Consider the following 19286-nt stretch of genomic DNA (forward strand, 5'->3'; position numbering starts at 1 on the left):
TTGTAGTCATAGTAGCCATAATGGAAATACAGTACAGATGTAGGATCTTCCTTTTAGTCAGTTTGCTATAGCATGAATATAATCCTGCAGCAACAGGACATGGAAATTATTATGTGCATTATAATGAATGGACATTTTTGTAGGGGTTGATACATTTTTTGTTAGAGAATTCAAGTCTGAAATTTCAAAGCCTTTTTAAAAACTCAGACACAATTTTAAATTCTCAGCAACAAAAGAGTGATCAAATTAAGATCGTACATCTGTACAGTACATTGAAGTCAACCATGATAACGCTTGTCATAAATCATGACACAGAATATTAGAGAACAGGAGTTTTCCCATTGCAAAACCCCACACTTCATATCCTCACCCTTCAGAGGCCTGCCTAATCCATTGCTCAAGCATTTTGTTGATGCACTTATTGATTAAACCGATGACTGAGGTGGTATACTCCTCAATCCGGAACATATTCCAGTCTGTGCTAGCAAAACAGTCCTCTAGGGTAGCATCCAAATCATCTGACCACTTCCATCTTGAGCCCAACAGATCCACAGATGACACAATCTCAATCACACTCCCCACTGCCCTTTCCCACCTGGACAAAAGGAACACCTAGGTGAGAATGCTATCCATTGACTACAGCTCAGCGTTCAACACCATAGTGCCTACGAAGCTCATCACCAAGCTAAGGACCCTGGGACGAAACACCTCCCTCTGCAACTGGATCCTGCACTTTGACGGGCCGCCGCCAGGTGGTAAGGGTAGGAAACAACACGTCTGCCACGCTGATCCTCAACACTGGGGCCCCTCAGTGGTGTGTACTTAGTCCTCTCCTGTACTCCCTGCTCACCCACGACTGTGTGGCCAAACACGACTCCAAACACCATCATTAAGTTTGCTGACAACACAACAGTGGTAGGCCTGATCACCGACAACGATGAGACAGGCTATAGGGAGGAGGTCAGAGAACTGGCAGTGTGGTGCCAGGACAACAACCTCTTCCTCAATGTGAGCAAGACAAGGAGCTGATCGTGGAATACAGGAAAAGGCGGGCCGAACAGGCCCCCATTAACATCAATGGGGCTGTAGTGGAGCGGGTCGAGAGTTCCAAGTTCCTTGGTGTCCACATCACCAACGAACTATCATGGTCCAAACACACCAAGACAGTCATGAAGAGGGCATGACAAAACCTTTTCCCCCTCAGGAGACTGAAAAGATTTGGCATGGGTCCCCAGATCCTCAAAAAGTTATTCTGATGCACCATCGAGAGCATCCTGACCAGTTGCATCACTGCTTGGTGTGGCAGCTGCTCAGCATCTGACCGTAAGGCGCTGCAGAGGGTGGTGCGTATTGCTCTGTACATCACTGGGGCCAAGCTTCCTGCAATCCAGGACCTATATAATAGGCGGTGTCAGAGGAAAGCCCATAAAATTGACAAGACACTCCAGTCACCCAAGTCATAGACTGTTTTCTCTGCTAACGCACAGAAAACGATACCGGACCGCCAAGTCTTGGAGCAAAAGGATCCTTAACAGCTTCTACCCCCAAGCCTTAAGACTGCTGAACAATTAATCAAATGACCACCGGACTGTTACATTGACCCCCCCCCCCCCCCCCCTCTGTTTTGTACATTGCTGCTGCTCGCTGTTTGTTGTCTATGCATAGTCACTTCACCCCTACCTACATGTAAAAATGACCTCTAACCTGTAGCCCCGCACACTGACTCAGTACCGGTATCCCCTGTAATAGCCTCATTATTGTTTTGTTATTGTGTTACTTTTTATAATATTTTTTACTTTAGTTGATTTGGTAAATATTTTCTTAACTCCTCTTGAGCTGCACTGTTGGTTAAGGGCTGGTAAGTACGCATTTCACGGTAAGGTCTACACTCGGCGCATGTGACAAATAAAGTTTGATTTGACAATGACCATAAGTGTTTGCAAGACGGCACAAACAGATCTGGGACCAAGCTACACAAGATCAGTGTGACGACTGCAGATCATTGGATAGTAGCACCCTAGCATCTCATGCCGTCTCTGGGGAATAATTGAACTCGAATGCTTTGTCACAAGACCCTCATAAGTGTCAGGAGCATGACATAACTGGCGCCTTGGGATAAACAAGGATAACTTATGACTCTACATTGTTATGACACCGTTGATAAAGTAGCTGGCCTAGCATGTACCTAAGTCAGTTGGTTACGACTGCTTAAAGTCAGCTATCACTAGAGGCCGTAACTGCTTATGACATCTATATGTCATTATCATGACAGTGCACATAGGTCTTATGAGGAAATATTATTTAAGGAAAGTGTGGTAACACAACTTGTAGCTTGCAGGTGTAAAGCTTTATTACTTGTTATAAGCATGTATGAGCCTTTATAATGACTTACATTGCATTATAACGTCATCATAAGGCATTATACCTGCACGGACAATCTGCGATTGGTACATCCATTTTAATACATACCTATTGATTCTTAAAGAATATAACTTAGAAATGCCTCATGAGCTTGGTTCAACTGTCGTACCCCATCAGAAGCCAAAATATATGCTTTGTTTACTCCATTGATTGTAAACAATGTAATTGTTAAACAGCATCAAAACATGGCTAAAACTGTACGTTTGATATCATGGATCTTCATTCCTTACATCTATAGCTCTGTCTATGAATTCGAGAATAGTTCTTCATCCCCATCCCTCAGCTGTTTACCAAAACAGTGGTGGGGTGACCGCCTTGTTATTGATTGAACTACAGATTGCCCCTTTAAGTAAAGTGTTACCGAAAGCGTTACTGTATTCCTTTAGGTACGCATCGCCGACATGACCTGCATTCGACGACAATCCCGCAAGCCTTCAGCATGAATGGAAAAAGAAGAATGCAATGAAGTTGAACAGCCTCTTAACAGTCCCAGTCTTGTGACTCCTCCTCCTCACAGCACCATTAAAGGATGAAGCAACCTCAAGTTTACACTTCCACCACTTTTTACAGAAATGGTGTACATTTTTGTGGCATGTGCAACTGACTTTGCAAGGAGCAGACTTTTAAGAGTTTATTGCGTGAAAAATATTTTGCAGTCAGCACTTTTCTTCTCTTCATATTCACCTTTTTAAAGTTAGTTACATTAAAGTGAGTTGTTTGTGTTTTAGTTCAGTTTGCGTGTGTCTGAAAGACAATGTGTGTATGTGTGTGCAAGCGTGCATGTGTTTGTGTTCTAACCAACCCGCCAAAATATGGCTCTTTGGGTTACAAACTGCGTGTGTGTACATGAGTATGTCCCTCTGTATGTACACAATGGGTGTGTACGAGTATACGTTAATGCATTTTGGCATGCAGAGTGCCCTTCCCTCAGCTCGCGTTCTTGTTCATGAGTTTGGCAAGCAATTGCTGGATTTGCGTGCGCGACACGTTCAGGACCGAGTGCCTGCTCCGCGGGCTGCCCGGGCTCTGCAGGGGAGCATGGCGCCGGTGGGTGGAAGCGTTCATGTGGGCGGGGCTGCTCTCGGCCGAGCGGCTCCGCTGGATGAAGGACCCTCCGGGGTGCGGGTACTGCTCCGTCTCCAGTGTGGAGGATGAGAAGACGTAGGAGGCCAGCCTCCGCAGCTGATTGGGCCTCGGGTGGTGCCTGTCATCCTCCAGCTGCAGAAGAGACCAATCAGAAAACAGAAGGAGGGGCATTAGGATGGAAGGGGGAGGAACAACCAGGTCATGCTAACAGACTATAGACTAGTATCAGGCCACGTCCCAACACTCCTGAAACAGCTTCATTTCCTTGTCTTCTTACCCTTCCTCACCAGCGATCTAAAAAGATTAGATAGTTTAGAGTTATAGGCTTGGACTCTCAACTATCCAGTACCTTTCAGGTCAGCTGATAAAAGAAGGAGACAAGGAAAGGGATCCATATAGAGTATTGAAACATAGCTTGTCATACATCTCTCCTTCCCTGTGTGCATGCTGTAAGGGTTCTCTGATGTAGTCCAGAGAGAAACAAGGAGAGGAAGACTATGGTTGTAGCTAGGGTTGCCATTACAGCATAGGCATTACAGTATGTTAAAAGGATAGAAGACAGTATTCTACAAAACTCTTAAGTGGGTTGCCAGATTGGAAGCAAATGAGAGTAGGTTTCCGTCTCTCTCATAATCAAGGCACAGTGGACACATTCCCCAACAATGCCGTTAAAAACACACAAGTACTGCACGTTCCTCTAGTATGACAACACATTGAACCTGGGAAAATGCCTGGACACCATCAAATTTACACTCAATTTTGCTAAAAGACGTTACTCGAAAAATCACCATTGGAAAATGCTAAATGAATAACACAAAATATAGATGGTCTCATCAAGCACACGAAACACAAACACAGGACGAAGAAAAAGGGGATAAATATGGCTCAACAAAAAAAGGAGGAGTTCGGAACAGAAACGAAGTAAGAAAAAAACAACAGAAGTAAGGACTATCCTAAACTGTGCTTACCCCAAAACACCACTTTATTTCTTCGCTTGTTGTTCCCATGGCACCCTCGCCTTTTTCTCCTCTGGGTGAGTGCAACTTGACATACTGTACTTTTAATTGATAGGTGGCGCAAATACATCGGTTATGTCGAGGAAGAGGTCACAGGGCAAATAAAACGAGGGTCCTTGATCATGTTTGCGATAGCGAGGCCTGCCGTACTAGGCACTTGCGGTGAAATCACAAATAAGGCTGGCAAAACGTTATTGGTGAGGTAAGTAAATCAACATTTGTGTTTTCTTTTACAGTAAACCATGACAAGGAAATACAACGGACACAGGGAATGGGTGAACTGGGCTTGTGGTTTTGAATGCCCCTTGTTGTATGCAGGTATTTATTCTTACCAAACTCCTGAGCAAAACATGTTCTTTAACATATTTCATGGACATACCGTAACAGTCAGAAAAAAACACACAAACTTACAAAAGGTTAAATGGACTTAAAGTGTCAAGTTGATAAAATGGTACGCAGACCTGCATAACACAAGAGTCATTCAGGACTGGTTTCTAATTGATGCAGTGCTAACGGACCCTAGTGGTACATGGATGCTGGGTAATGCGTATTAATAAAACCATCTGTAAGATTTCTTGTTCAAAAGGTTTTTAGGCACAGCAAAAAGGTCAACAATATTATTGTAATCTAAGCCAGTGGGAAAAACTGGTCGATGTCAGGTTGTCTTCTGATTATAAATGTTTTTAGACATATTTTTTACGTCTTTAAATAATTGAAATCATCTGACCAGATAATAACCAAATTATGGTGCCTTTCCCAGGGCCAGATTACTGAACAGGCATGCAGGGCCTGGGACCCCCGACCTCCAGCCCCCCTCTCTCAGTCTCATGGCAAAATGTACAGAATCGCATGAAATGTGTTATAAAACTGCAAATGTCTGTCTGCCCCATGGCAAAATGTGTAGAATTGCAGGAAAGCTATGAAATCAGGTTTTCTTAGCTAGTTTAAGTATTTTTATTTAAAATTGAAGAGATTGTAATCTGATGTTGGTTCAACAACATTTTCAACATTTTTCCCAGAGTTGTTGATGTCGTCATGATAAAGATGCCTTCATCTGGTTGCAATCTGACTATCTGACTTCGCTTCAACCATAAAACCAGATAAAGGTGACTTTAATTAAGGCTGTTGTGTGAAGTTTTGGATTTGAACACAAAATAGTGTGTATTTTGTTCAATAAAAATAATAAAAATAACTTTGATTTCGGATTTCAAAGAACAAGGATTTGCTCCAAAATTAAGTATCGCCAAAATTAAACTAAAATATTTGAAAATAAATTCTTCCACTGTGAATTTAAACTCCATTTAAATTCCACTCAATTTGTTTTGAACCTTTATTTAACTAGGCAAGTCAGTTAAGAGCAAATTCTTATTTTCAATGACGACAGATTTGTACCTTGTCAGCTGGGGGATTTGAACTTGCAACCTTTCAGTTAACTCTCTAACCACTAGCTACCCTGCCGCCCCAATTGAGACAATGAGTCGTTCCATGAAATGAGTCCCTTTTGGGTAGTGTAATTTGGTGAACATTTTATTTCACCTCATTTTAACAGTCTGCCATGACAAACACATGTTCAACTTAATAAAAAAGAGGTCTATAGTAAGTGCATATTAACTGCCAAATAAAATAACAGGGAAGCTTGTTGTGTGCAACAGGGAGGGGCAATTGGGTGGGGTTTTTGGACCGACTGGTACCACCTGGTGATGTCACAAGTTAATAGTCCAATAACAAAGAGAGTTTGCTCTACACTCTGCCAATAAGAGCTAGTTTTCAGGTTAAATTAGGCTCCTTTAAATTAGGTCCCTCTCTCAAACCACTTATAGACAGTCCTAGCAAAATTCTTGCTTGAAAAATTTCATTTAGCTAAGGAGCTATTTTGGTTTCTTTTTAGCCACTTTAATTGAAAACAATCACAGTAAGGTACTTCATTTTTACCCAGAAATGATTTTATATTGAGATGAAAATGGCTGCATTGGACCTTTTAAGAAAGATATATTTAACTAGGCAAGTCAGTTAAGAACAAATTGGGGGGGGGGGGGGGGGGGTATTGTATTATGTTAATTAGATTGACACTTGGGTGGGTCAAACGGCCCTAGGGGATGGGTACTTTTTAATATAATAGGTTATTCAAATTCTAGATTGGTGCACAATATCTACTTGAAATATCAAAGGAACACAAAAGGGACTCATTTTGTGGAACGACCCAACTACACTATTGTTTTAATTAATCAATCTGAACTAACTGGATTTAAAACCACATCTCAGTGACTACTGACTGACATTCTTGTTAGCCATGTCCTTTTTTTGACTGTTGTCCTTTAACAGTGAGCGCCATTGTTTCATTCATATGGAGCTGTATCACATTTTCCGTTCAAACCTTTCAAATGATCTGGGAGTTATTTCTCACCCTAACCTCGTAGATAAATACACTACTTGACCAAATGTATGTGGAGACCTGTTCGTCGAACATCTCATTCCAAAATCATGGGCATTAATATGGATTTGGTCCCCCCTTTGCTACTGTAACAGCCTCCACTCTTCTGGGAAGGCTTTCCACTAGATGCTAGAATATTGCTGCAGGGACTTGCTTCCATTCAGCCACAAGATCATTAGTGATGTCGGGCACTGATGTTGGACGATTAGGCCTGGCTCGTTCCAATTCATCCCAAAGGTGTTCGATGGTGTTGAGGTCAGGGCTCTGCAGGCCAGTCAAGTTCTTCCACACCGATCTCAACAAACCATTTCTGCATGGACATTGCTTTGCGCATGGGGGCATTGTCCTTCTGAAACAGGAAAGGGCCTTCCCCCAACTGTTGCCACAAAGTTAGAAGCACAGAATCGTCTAGAAAGTAATTGTATGCTTTAGCGTTAAGATGTCCCTTCACTGGAACAAAGGGGCCTAACCCGAACCATGAAAAACAGCCCCAGGCCATTATTCCTCCTCCACCAACCTTTACATTTGGCACTATGCATTATGGCAGGTAGCATGCTCCTGGCATCCAGCAAACCCAGATTCAGCCGTCGGACTGCCAGATGGCGAAGCGTGATTTGTCACTCCAGAGAACGCGTTTCCACTGCTCCAGAGTCCAATGGCGGCGAGCTTCCCACCACTCCAGCCGACACTTAGCATTGCACATGGGTATGTGTGTGGCTGCTTAGCCATGGCAACCCATTTCATGAAGCTCCTGACGAACAGTTGTTGTGCTGATGTTGCTTCCAGAGGCAGTTTGGATCTCGGTAGTGAGTGTTGCAACCGAGGACAGATCATTTTTTACACACTTCAGCAATCGCTGGTCCCATTCTGTGAGCTTGTGTGGCCTACCATTGCACAGCTGAGCCGTTGTTGATCCTAGACGTTTCCTCTTCACAATAACAACACTTAGTTGACCGAGGCAGCTCTAGCAGGGCAGAAATTTGACGAACTGACTTGCTGGAAAGGTGGCATCCTATAGTAAGGCCGTTCTACTACCAATGTTAGTCTATGGAGATTGCATGGCTGTGTGTTCGATTTTATACACCTGTCAGTAACGGGTGTGGCTGATATAGCCGAATCCACTAATCGGAAGGGGTGTCCACATACTTTTTTATATAGAGTGTACATGCTCTGCTCTGAGTTAGGATGTTTTGAGCACAGGGATGTGTTGTGGCACCCTCTAGTGTTTGGCGCAGGGGAATAAAAAATAAATAAACAGTGTTACTGTACTTACACTATGTGTATGGGCCTCCCATTAGACATACACAGTAGCACATACTAAGCAATGTATGACACGTTCATAATCATTGAATATACATTCACACGTAATGTTTTCTTATCAGCATGCACAGTTTATGTAAATCAGAGTTCTCCAACTCTAGGGAGCTACTGGATGTGCAGGCTTTTCCCCCAACCCAACACTAGCACACCTGTTTCCAATAATCAACTCATCATGATCTTCATTCAACCAGGAATGTCAAACTCAAAACAGTTCTCTATCCATCATTTTGTGACTTTTTGATGCTCCCTGATTGTCTAGCTTTCAATTCGATGATTATTAGCGAGCTGGACACAGTCAAGAACACTTATGTACGTAGGTCCATTTTAATTTCTACACTATTTAACATTTTGTTTTTGTCATTTTAAAGTATATCGAGTTTGTGCCCCCCCCCCCAAAAAAAAATTATATATTTATATTGTTTTTTAAAAACTCAAACCACCCGCGGGCTGGATTGGACCTTCTCTCAGGCCGGATCTGGGCTCTGGGCCGGACGTTTGACACATATGCCAACCAGTGATTTTTTTCAAACGCTTAAAGCATTTATGAATCTCTATGAAATGCTCATGGATGTGTATTTGGTTCATACTTAAATGCCTGTTTCTTGACACATATTTGTGTAGAAAACTGTTTTTCAAGAGTTGAAAGTGTAACTAACATTTCCTTGTTTTCCATGAAAACATACATGAAATGAGTTGCAAAATGAATAGGAAATATAGTCAAGATGTTGACAAGGTTATAAATAATGACTTTTATTTGAAATAATGGTGTCCTTCAAACTTTGCTTTCGTCAAAGAATCCTTCCTCCATTTCAGGAAATGACTGCCTTGCAGACCTTTGGCATTTTAGTTGTACATTTGTTGAGGTAATCTGAAGATATTCCACCCCATGCTTCCTGAAGCACCTCCCACAAGTTGGATTGGCTTGATGGGCACTTCCTACGGTCAAGCTGCTTCCACAACAGCTCAATAGGTTTGAGATCCAGTGACTGTGCTGGCCACTCCATTATAGACAGAATGCCAGCTGACTGCTTCTTCTCTAAATAGTTATTGCATAGTTTGGAGCTGTGCTTCGGGTCATTGTCCTGTTGTAGGAGGAAATTAGCTCCAATTAAACGCAGTCCACAGGATATGGCATTGCGTTGCAAAATTAAGTGACAGCCTTCCTTCTTCAAGATCCCTTTTACCCTGTACAAACCTCCCACTTTACCACCATCAAAGCACCCCCAGACCATCACATTGCCTCCACCATGCTTGACAGATGGCGTCAAGCACTCCTCCAGCATCTTTTCACTTTGTCTGCGTCTCAAGAATCTTCTTCTTTGTAATCCGAACACCTCAAACTTCGTCTGTCCAAAACACTTTTTTCCAATCTTCCTCTTTCCAGTGTCTGTGTTCTTTTGCCCATCTTTTCTTTTTATTGGCCAGTCTGAGATATGGCTTTTTTTTTGCAACTCTACCTAGAAGTTCAGCATCCTGGAGTCGCCTCTTCAATGTTGACGTTGAGACCAGTGTTTTTTGGGTACTATTTAATGAAGCTGCCAGTTGAGGACTTGTGAGGCGTCTGTTTCTCAAACTAGACACTCTAATGCACTTGTCCTATTGCTCAGTTGTGCACCGGATCCTCCCACTCCTCTTTCTATTCTGGTTAGAGCCAGTTTGAGCTATTCTGTGAAGGGAGTAGTACACAGCGTTGTATGAGATCTTCAGTTTCTGGGCAATTTTTTGCATGGAATAGCCTTCATTTCTCAGAACAAGAATAGACTGACGAGTTTCAGAAGAAAGTTATTTATTTCTGGCCATTTTGAGCCTGTAATCGAACCCACAAATGCTGATGCTCCAGATACTCAACTAGTCTAAAGAAGGCCAGTTTTATTGCTTCTTTAACCAGAACAAATCAGACTTTATTTGTCACATGCGCCGAATACAACAAGTGTAGACTTTACCGTGAAATGCTTATTTACAAGCCCTTAACCAACAGTGCAGTTCAAGAAGAAGAAAATATTTACCACAGTATTTTCCACAACAGTTTTCAGCTGTGCTAACTAACATAATTGCAAAAGGGTTTTCTAATCATTAATTAGCCTTTTAAGATGATAAACTTGGAATAGCTAACACAACGTGCCATTGGAACACAGGAGTGATGGTTGCTGATAATGGGCCTCTGTACGCCTATGTAGATATTCCATTAAAAATAAATCTGCCGTTTCGAGTTACAATAGTCATTTACAACAATAACAATGTCTACACTGTATTTCTGAACAATTTGATGTTATTTTAATTGACTTTTTGTTGTTGTTTTTCTTTAAAAAACAAGGACATTTCTAAGTGACCCCAAACTTTTGAACGGTAGTGTACATCACTTTTGGGCAAAATAGTATGATTGCATGTTTTTAAATGGAGAATGACATTCTCACTGAAAAGACCCATAAAGAACTGAAACACTAATGGAAGCTACAGGCTGAGACACATTGGTTTTAACAATGAGGAAACATTTTGTCAACTTCAACTGTTCTCCAAGAATTTGCTGAATTTCCTCTATAATTCATTCAGCTAAAAGACTGGAACATTCCCCATATTTTCTTTCGTGCATCTTTTTATGTATGAGGTAACGGTCAGCTTAAACACATTTGGTGGCAGCGATGGGAAGACCCACGGTTTAAACCTTTTCATTTAACATTTTCAACCAAAAGGTTTTCATGTCAGGACTTTCTAACACTGACGTCAAGAACATGTTCAGTGTGAAGAAAACGTTTTGAAACTAGGTTGCACCACCTGAACATGTCCAAATATTTTTTTTCTGTTACAAAAACATTTTGCTCGGTTGTGCCATACTGAATATGACCCAGCTACCTGGATGTTTGCTACATTATTCTCATCAGAATGACAAAGTGTCATCATGTATGCGTATATCTTGTTTCACCAGTCAGTGTGTCATAACGAGGGCATCAAGTGCAGTGCAACCCTGACAAATATCATCCCGAATACAGGGATGTACTGGGAACAGGAATCTGCCCGTGGTATGGACCAGCCTATCTGGCATTTGCCGGAACTGCACTATGAGAAAATGCTCTTGTGGACTCATTGAGAAAACTATTGAGGAAATATTGTAGAAATACATTGGGGGGGGGGGGGGGGGCACTGTCAAAATAACCCTACTCATGCCACCATCTCACCCAAAAAGCATAAACTGTTCAATAATTCTAATATGTAAGGCTACATCTGATCTGATGCTGGAATATGCAGTTAGCAAAGCCACGTCTCCCATTCATTCCTTAGCATTACAAAAACAATGGCTAAAACCAAACAATTTGTGCCTACTGACACGGAAAAATGCACTTTTTCTCTCTTTACACTGGCAGGATATGTCACACCAATGACAGTGTGAATGACACTAAAATGGCTGTGGGAATAATGGTCCCCCCCCCCCTGCCAAGGTATTCAGTTCCCACTGGCGTGCAAAATTCTAGGGTTGCAAAATTCTCTGTTTTTCTAGAATGATCACTGAAATTAGAAGGAATCTTCCAACTGAGATTTCTGGAAAAACAGGTCATTTTGGCAAAGTTAACGGAATTTTGCAACCCTAGGCTTAGCACTGCATGTTAATTGACATCCCGACCAGAGGGGGCACCGAAGAGCTCATCTTTACATAATCTGGATAGATCAACAACAACACCCACCGCTTAGGTGGGTCTCATCCATATCATCTGAAGATCAATCGCATTGTACAGCAGGCGACCCAGCTCTGAGCCGACTCCCATGAACATGCAAAGAGAGAAGCCTCCCTCCACCGATAGGTCAGCCCGGTCTCTTACCGGTCTTTGCGGTCCAATAGGACGGCCTGACGGGAGTGAATGACAGGGCGACATGGCGGGGCTTCCCCCACTTCGTCTGGAGGCTTCCTCCTCAGTGAGCGTGAGCATGCCCCGGCTGCTGTTGGTCGTGAGGGTCGTCTTGGGTCGCACCACCATCTCCGCCCCTAAAACAAAGGATTGGTTAGGAATATACATGCCAACCCGAACCAAACTGTGATGGGTTGAATATTTAATTATTTTATTTATTTATTTTTTTACCCCCCAAGTCTCATCGCTACAACTCCCGTATGGGCTTGGGAGAGACGAAGGTTGAATGTCATGCGTCCTCCGATACACAACCCAACCAGCCGTACTGCTTCTTAACACAGCGCGCATCCAACCCGGAAGCCAGCCGCACCAATGTGTCGGAGGCTACACCGTGCACCCGGCAACCCGGCCCGCCACAGGAGTCGCTGGTGCGCGATGAGACAAGGAGATCCCTACCGACCAATCCCTCCCTAACCCGGACAATGCTAGGCCAATCGTGCGTCGCCCCACGGACCTCCCGGTCACGGCCGGTTACGACAGAGCCTGGGCGCGAACCCAGGGACACTGATGGCACAGCTGGCGCTGCAGTACAGCGCCCTTAACCACTGCGCCACCCAAGAGGCCTGAATATTTCATTTTGACATTGTCCTTTTCAGCATGGTTCTGCTTGTGGAAGATGCATAACCAGGTCAGCTCAGTACAAATGGTTTGGTTCGGCTCAGTAGTGGGAAAAGTGTTTTCCGGATTAAGTAAAACGTCAAACAATATTTGAACATGAGAGGAGAGATGAGCATCATCGTCAACACAGCACAACTTGTACAGAATAGAACTGAATACAACAGAACCGAATAGAATGGAACAGAATTGAACTGACTGAAATTGCACATCATTGAATGTACATAAAACCTCCAGGCCCACCTCCTCCCCGCAGCCTCCTCCTCTCCTCTCCCTCCTCCAGGGGCCTCAGCTCCTCAGGCTCCTCATCGGTGGTGCCCGACGTGGTGGGCTGGAAGTCCCTCAGCTCTGTCTCCTTGTCGATGATCACCCACTCCTTGCTATCAAAGTCTTCTTCCTCTGCCAGTGGCACCGATCTGATAAAGGCATTACTGTGGGCTTCCTGGTCCACGGACGCCACTGAGCCCTCGCCGTGCCTCCCGCGCTGCAGGCCGCAGTCCACAGACAGCATCATGGCCGGCTGGGACGAGTACACGTGGCGCGAGGGTGATCCCAGGATATCCATGCGGGACCTGATACTGTGGCACACAGATGTGTACAAATACATTCACACAGGTACAAGCACGAGGACGTACAAGGGCACATAGACACACAAGCACACACAAACAAATGCACACACACAAAACCCACACATTAAGTATTGAATTAAGTATTAAAGTGGAGGGCTATAATAGATAGGCTTATAGCAGTTTCACAGACTCTAACCCAAAGGACTTTCCTGGAACACCTAAGAGACTTTAATGTAGCTAGGTACAATACTACATTTATTTTAGTACAATGTACTTCCTGGTTAACTACATTACTTAAATACTACTATACTATAAGCTAGTACAGGTTTGGAACTAATACTAGAGCTGGTTTGTTGTGGTCACCTTTGGCCGTATCCGTCAACGCCCCTCCCATCAGCGGCCGACATGCGGTCTGACTCGGGGCTGTTGATGCGGCGGTACCGGAGCGAGCGCACCTGGCCACTGGGGGACTCGGGGGCCCCTCCTGCCCGGCACGGAGACATGGGACAGGCCCCTCTGCTGGGTTCATCCCCCTCCTGTGCCCCCTGCAGACACAGAGGGGAGAGGAGAGGAAGAGACGGGAGGGGAAAGGAGAGACAGGAGGCCACGATGATGTATGCTAAACAGTAATTAATTCTAAAATGTGTCTATTACCACTGCTAGGAGTTTAAAGGGTAGGCCTTCATCTGTCTGGTGTACACATTTTCTGTCTGGATGTCCATCTCTGCCTGTGCATCTCTCTGTCCGTCTATCATCCTCTACCCAGCCAACCATCAATCCATCCCATATTTTTCATGAATCAAAAATGCTATAAATACTGTATCAACAAACAGTATAAGCTATCCTAAAACATCTACATGATTGCCATCCTACCATCTACGGGCCATTGTGGTGAGACCAGGCCATACAGTAAAATGTTGTGGTCTCCTTCCCCTCATTCCTCCCCCTTACTCACCTTGCCCAGGCTGATCCTGAGTTTGTTGCGGTTGAAGTCGGTGTCCTCCCATCCCTCGCCCTTAGCGGTTGTCTGGCCACCGCCCCCCTGGCGGCTCCCACCGGGGGGCAGGGCCGGAGGGGCGTTCTCTTGGTCGCTGAGGTGCTCGTCCTGGAGCACGTTCTCCGTGTTCTCCCTCTGGAGGTCTACGGGCACCGGGGTGTTGAGGGCTCTGGAGGAGGAGATGGGTGGGAGTGGGGGGATGGGTTCAGGTTTAATCAGTTGATTAAGAGCAGTAGTGGCCCAATGATGTATACAATGTATGTACTAATGTATTTGAATGTATATAATAAACACATGTATATAACACCTATATGTGAATATGTCCACTGGTTGGGCAGGTTTTTGTTCCTGCCCTACTCTATTTCAAAGTGTTTTTTTATTTCCTGAATTAAGCATGCACTTAATTGATGCACTTTGTACAGGCAACCCTCAAAGTTCAGTAAACATCTATTTACATATCTATTTATTCAGTGAAACATTAATTGTAAACTGGAATATTAAATGCCTTACAGCCTAGTTTAGAATTCAATATTATGCATTTCAAAGGGTTTGGATGAGCAGTGTGGCAGTAGCCTCGAGGTGTGACAGCAATACTGATGGACACAACCTGTCATCTCTCTCTGTTCACATTGAGACTATGCCAAATGGCACCCTATTCCCTACTTAGTACACTACTTTTGACCAGAGGTCTATGGGCCCTGGTCAAAGGGCACTACATAGGGAATAGGGTGCCATTTAGGATAGTGTCTCAGTGTGTGATGACGACCAAAAGACTAATGATGTCTCCAGAGATAAGGATGTCGTGTTCGCAGGGAAGTCATGCAGCTGTGTGTAGTGTGTGTGTGTGTGTGTGTGTGTGTGTGTGTGTCTGAATGTGTGTAGTGTGTGTGTGTCTGAATGTGTGTGCGTGTGTTGTCTAGGTGGGCTGAACAGTAAAGAGCTTCAAACAAAACAGTCATCAGAGAGAGAGAGAGAGAGAACATCAAAAGGATATATTTGGGTGAGTGAGTCAAACAATAGCTCCCATGAAAGATGTATAAAAGACAGATTAAAAATAGAGCACTGTGACTGTATCACGTTGTGGAACATTCAGGATCTAATATTTTGTACCATTGCCTTGTGTATTGATCCTGTAAATGTCAAGTGTCAAATACAGATAACTGGTGAAAAATATTCTTAGGATTAAAGGACGACGCAGAAATATGACATCATCGTACACAATGGGGAAACTTTCTGCTTACAAAAATCCAAAACTACAAAATGTGAATCTGCCAAGATGGCCTCTATTGGCTCTTCCCACGTGGGCACGCCTTAAGGGAGGGCATTTCAGCTGGCACATTTACATTGATGTGAACACTGAAATGTTGCTGAATGGACACTGTCCCTGTTAACACTAGAATCACTAAAGCAGTAATTTTGACTGCTCATTCATGTCATCACAAACAGAACTGGAGTTATAACCAGTTTTAGGAAGGCATCTCATTTTTTGAATGGTTTTCCACTGTTGCCCCCCCTTCTCCCGACAATGGAAGGTGCCGTGCCCAGTTGATAATCACCCAGATAATTGTCTCAAAATTGAACCGAAACAATACCGAAATGAATTTCACACTTATACCAGCAGATTAAATATATTAAGTAAAGTTTGATGCGGGAGAAAGGGGGAGAATGGGTGAGTTGATGAGCGAAGGGAAGTGAACGGTGCATAATTATGTAATTACCAATTGTGAATGAAGAACTGGGCGGTAAATTCTATTGTAATGGTATATTCTAATTATAATCTGAAAATGGTAAAGTATATGCTCTATATCTGTTCACCAAACCCAAGCAGTTTTATCAGTCCACTCTGACCTACTTGGAGTACACAGTGAGAGTGTGCGTAATATACAATGGCAAGAAGATAAGGACGAATGGATGCACATGCTGCGTTAGCACTGCTACTAGATCTGAATGAAAATGACTCCGATGGTGGGAGGAAAAATCTCGGATTATTCTTCAGATTCTGAGCCTCGGCATGAACCTACACCTCCGAGGCCTAAGCGCAAAAAAAGCCAGAAGGATGCTCACTCAGCAGGAGCCCATGCCACCATTAAATAAATATTATTCCAATTTTACCTTATTCATTTTTGCGATATCATATATGAAATGGATTAATTACACTGTCAGAGTGTTGCAGTCAGAGTCACTGCTCATTAGCTTGAAGGGGGTTCTCTTGAGGCCCAGTGGTTCTGGTGTTGAGGAAAATGCAAGCAGAAAGTCGCCCTGCAGTGAATGATCATGTAAATATGGTATATCCTTTTAATCCTAATGGTAAATATATCAGGGTCCTTACCCCACAATGGCGACGGTGGGCCGTGTGTTGTGTTGTGGTTGGGTGGAGGCGGTTGTTGACTGTGTGGAGTCTGTCCCTCCTTTCTCCCAATCAAACGGCTCATTTTCCATGATGATGCGCTCCTTCATGCTGTTCTCAAACACCGACATCAACAGCTGGGAAATAAAATAAATGTGACTTTGGTTGCATCCCAAATGGCACCCTAATCTTTCAAATACATCCTATTCCCTTGACCAGACCAGCAGTCGGCCAATAGAAAACAACTCCAAATGGTGTCCAAATGGTGTCCCTATTTCCTTTACACTGTAGTGTACCTCTCTGGTCAAAGTAGTGCAGTAATAAATAAGAAATAAGTTATAATTTTAGATGCAATTTTGTTAATGGAAATAGCACAGGGAGTACTAGGAAGCATTGATGAAGTCAACATATCAGTTTGTGTGAACATACAAAAAAGTCCCCGCAACTAGTGGCCAGTCAAAAAAAAGAGAAAAAAAAAGAGACGTTTGTGGGAGTATTTCAAAACACTTTCAAAGTACTTTCCTTGTTCTCTATAATGTGATGGTACCTGATAATCCGGCTTGGTGTAGTAGTCAAGGCCCAATACATGGTCGAGGAAGATATGAAACTCTGAAGGCATGTGTTTCAGCAGCATCCTATGGTCATATCGCTCTTTAATCTGCCCAACTTGCTCCTGCGCAAAACAGAAGAAAAAAAAAACAGATTTGTTTTACTTTATTTATTTGCTTGTCATTCAGTGGCTGAAACCAAACCAGTCCCCCTCCATTTGCCCATTGCGCCATATGCACAAGTGTCCGAAAGCTGATGGGATGAAAATGATCACGGGTGTAGGGGCAAATTAGATCATCCTATATGCCACTTCGACAGAGCCAACACACACTGGGATATTTGGAGTTTGCACAATTTCATACAATGAATCGAGAGGCGTACCAAATGATATGCCACATGCATTTAATTCTATCCGATTTCGAGGCACTACTCGTATTACAAATGAAATACCTAGAAAGACCGATTAAATGAAATGTTTAATTGTTACTAACATTGTGTTGAAAGAAAAAGAAGATCCAAAAAGGCTTGCGTTTTGTTCATCTTGCATATTTGATTATTTGACTGTAACGATTCGCTAGAAATACTGTCGTGGACGAGCGAAGGGACTCTACCTTGTCCTTGATTTTCCGCCATGGTAGCTGTCCAACTGCAAATTCCACCAACATGTAAAATAAAGACCATAGGTCATCATGGCGTCCCATTTCCTGGGGGGAGAAAAAATGAAAGTAGAGATTACGAATGATATCTTCTTCCACGCTAAATCGTTTTAATTAGTACAGTATACCCTTAATTGTCACGACTCCTACCGAAGGTGGCTCCCCTTCCTGTTCGGGTGGCGCTCGGCGGTCGTCGTCACCGGCCTACTAGCTGCCACTGACCCCCCCCCCCCCCCCCCCCCCCCCCCCTTGTCTGTTTATTAGTTACACCTGTGTTTAATTAGGTTTATTGGTGGGGCTTTATTATCCAGCCCGCCCACCTACTAGGTGTTCGGGATTATTCTCTGTGTACATTTTGTGCACGACTGTAAGTCACGGTTGTCCGTGGATGTGTGTATTTTCTGGACTGTTTAGTTCACCGTGTTTTGGGGCATTTGTTCGGGTTGGCGTCGGTTTCACCTGTGTGGTGAATTAAAAGTATCGCTACCCTGAACTCTCTGTTTCCTGCGCCTGACTTCTTCCTCCACTACACCCCGGGCATTACATTAATAGTGCCAAACCTAAAGTTGCCCCCATAGAGATCCTATTAAATTACTAGAGGGGGTATGTATTGTAATTCCTTATTCTATGGTTGCCTGCCACCATTTTATAGTACAACAACACAATAAACACGTTTATTTCAAAGAGCAAATTTGGCAGAATACATTTTCCAGCATATCATTTCGACAACATAAACATTGTTGTTTACTTTGTTTTTATGTGCGTTGACTGAGGCATATCGAACAGTTCCTCGAAAACCTGCGACAGTTCTCGGCTGAAAGGAAACAAAAGGGAACAGTATTAGTGACGGACCAATATCAAGATGCACATACTTCAACGTCTTGGAAAAATAACATTTCTAGCACATCCTCCTTCTAGGTTTCTCCCTACTGCTCACTCTCCAAAATTGGTTTTAAAAACGAACTATTCCGATCTAATAAACACTAAAACATTTTTTTTTTTAACTTAAATGGGAAGTAAATAGTAACAATTAACATTTACACTAGCATTCATCACGCATCTGTTAGCGCCAAATAACCAGGACACAACAGCTACATAGAGGATACATGCAATACAAGTCATCTTAAGAGCCAAAAGCACGTCATTAAACATGCTAAATTTGACCTTGCAAATTCGATCTGACATACAGGCTTTTGTTGCCGCCATTTAGTGCCGTAGAGGAGCTATGGATGCTTACTGTAAACACAGTGAATCTAAATTGTATAAATAAAATAAAAACGAAATAATAAAGTAGCCAGAAACATAAGTGAGGGGTCACACCAGGCATCTGTACACTAATCCCACTAAAAGCTCATGAATTCATGTCTGCGTGTGTTCGGC

The 19286-nt window shown here is 43.3% G+C and overlaps 1 protein-coding gene across 4 annotated transcripts in view; it reads right to left on the reverse strand.

Annotated features, from left to right (window-relative positions):
* The window catches only part of ttbk1a (tau tubulin kinase 1a), a 46921-nt gene that overhangs the window by 10052 nt on the left and 17583 nt on the right, over nt 1-19286 (reverse strand). For 2 of the 4 annotated variants that reach the window (XM_090204915.1, XM_090204916.1), the window contains exons 7-15: nt 18655-18720; nt 17862-17954; nt 17249-17374; nt 16684-16838; nt 14313-14523; nt 13721-13902; nt 13032-13366; nt 12087-12250; nt 1761-3639 (exon numbers count right to left, since the gene is read on the reverse strand). In XM_090204915.1, the coding sequence (XP_090061041.1) occupies nt 3349-3639; nt 12087-12250; nt 13032-13366; nt 13721-13902; nt 14313-14523; nt 16684-16838; nt 17249-17374; nt 17862-17954; nt 18655-18720 (1623 nt within the window). In that variant the 3' untranslated portion in view covers nt 1761-3348. Of the gene's footprint in view, nt 1-1760; nt 3640-12086; nt 12251-13031; nt 13367-13720; nt 13903-14312; nt 14524-16683; nt 16839-17248; nt 17375-17861; nt 17955-18654; nt 18721-19286 lie in introns of those variants that run through there. The other 2 variants (XM_090204912.1, XM_090204914.1) reach the window with 1 other exon arrangement.

The sequence above is a fragment of the Oncorhynchus mykiss genome, chromosome 17, assembly GCF_057628025.1.
Source record: "Oncorhynchus mykiss isolate SJ-2025 chromosome 17, ASM5762802v1, whole genome shotgun sequence".
NCBI classification, from domain to species: Eukaryota; Metazoa; Chordata; class Actinopteri; order Salmoniformes; family Salmonidae; genus Oncorhynchus; species Oncorhynchus mykiss.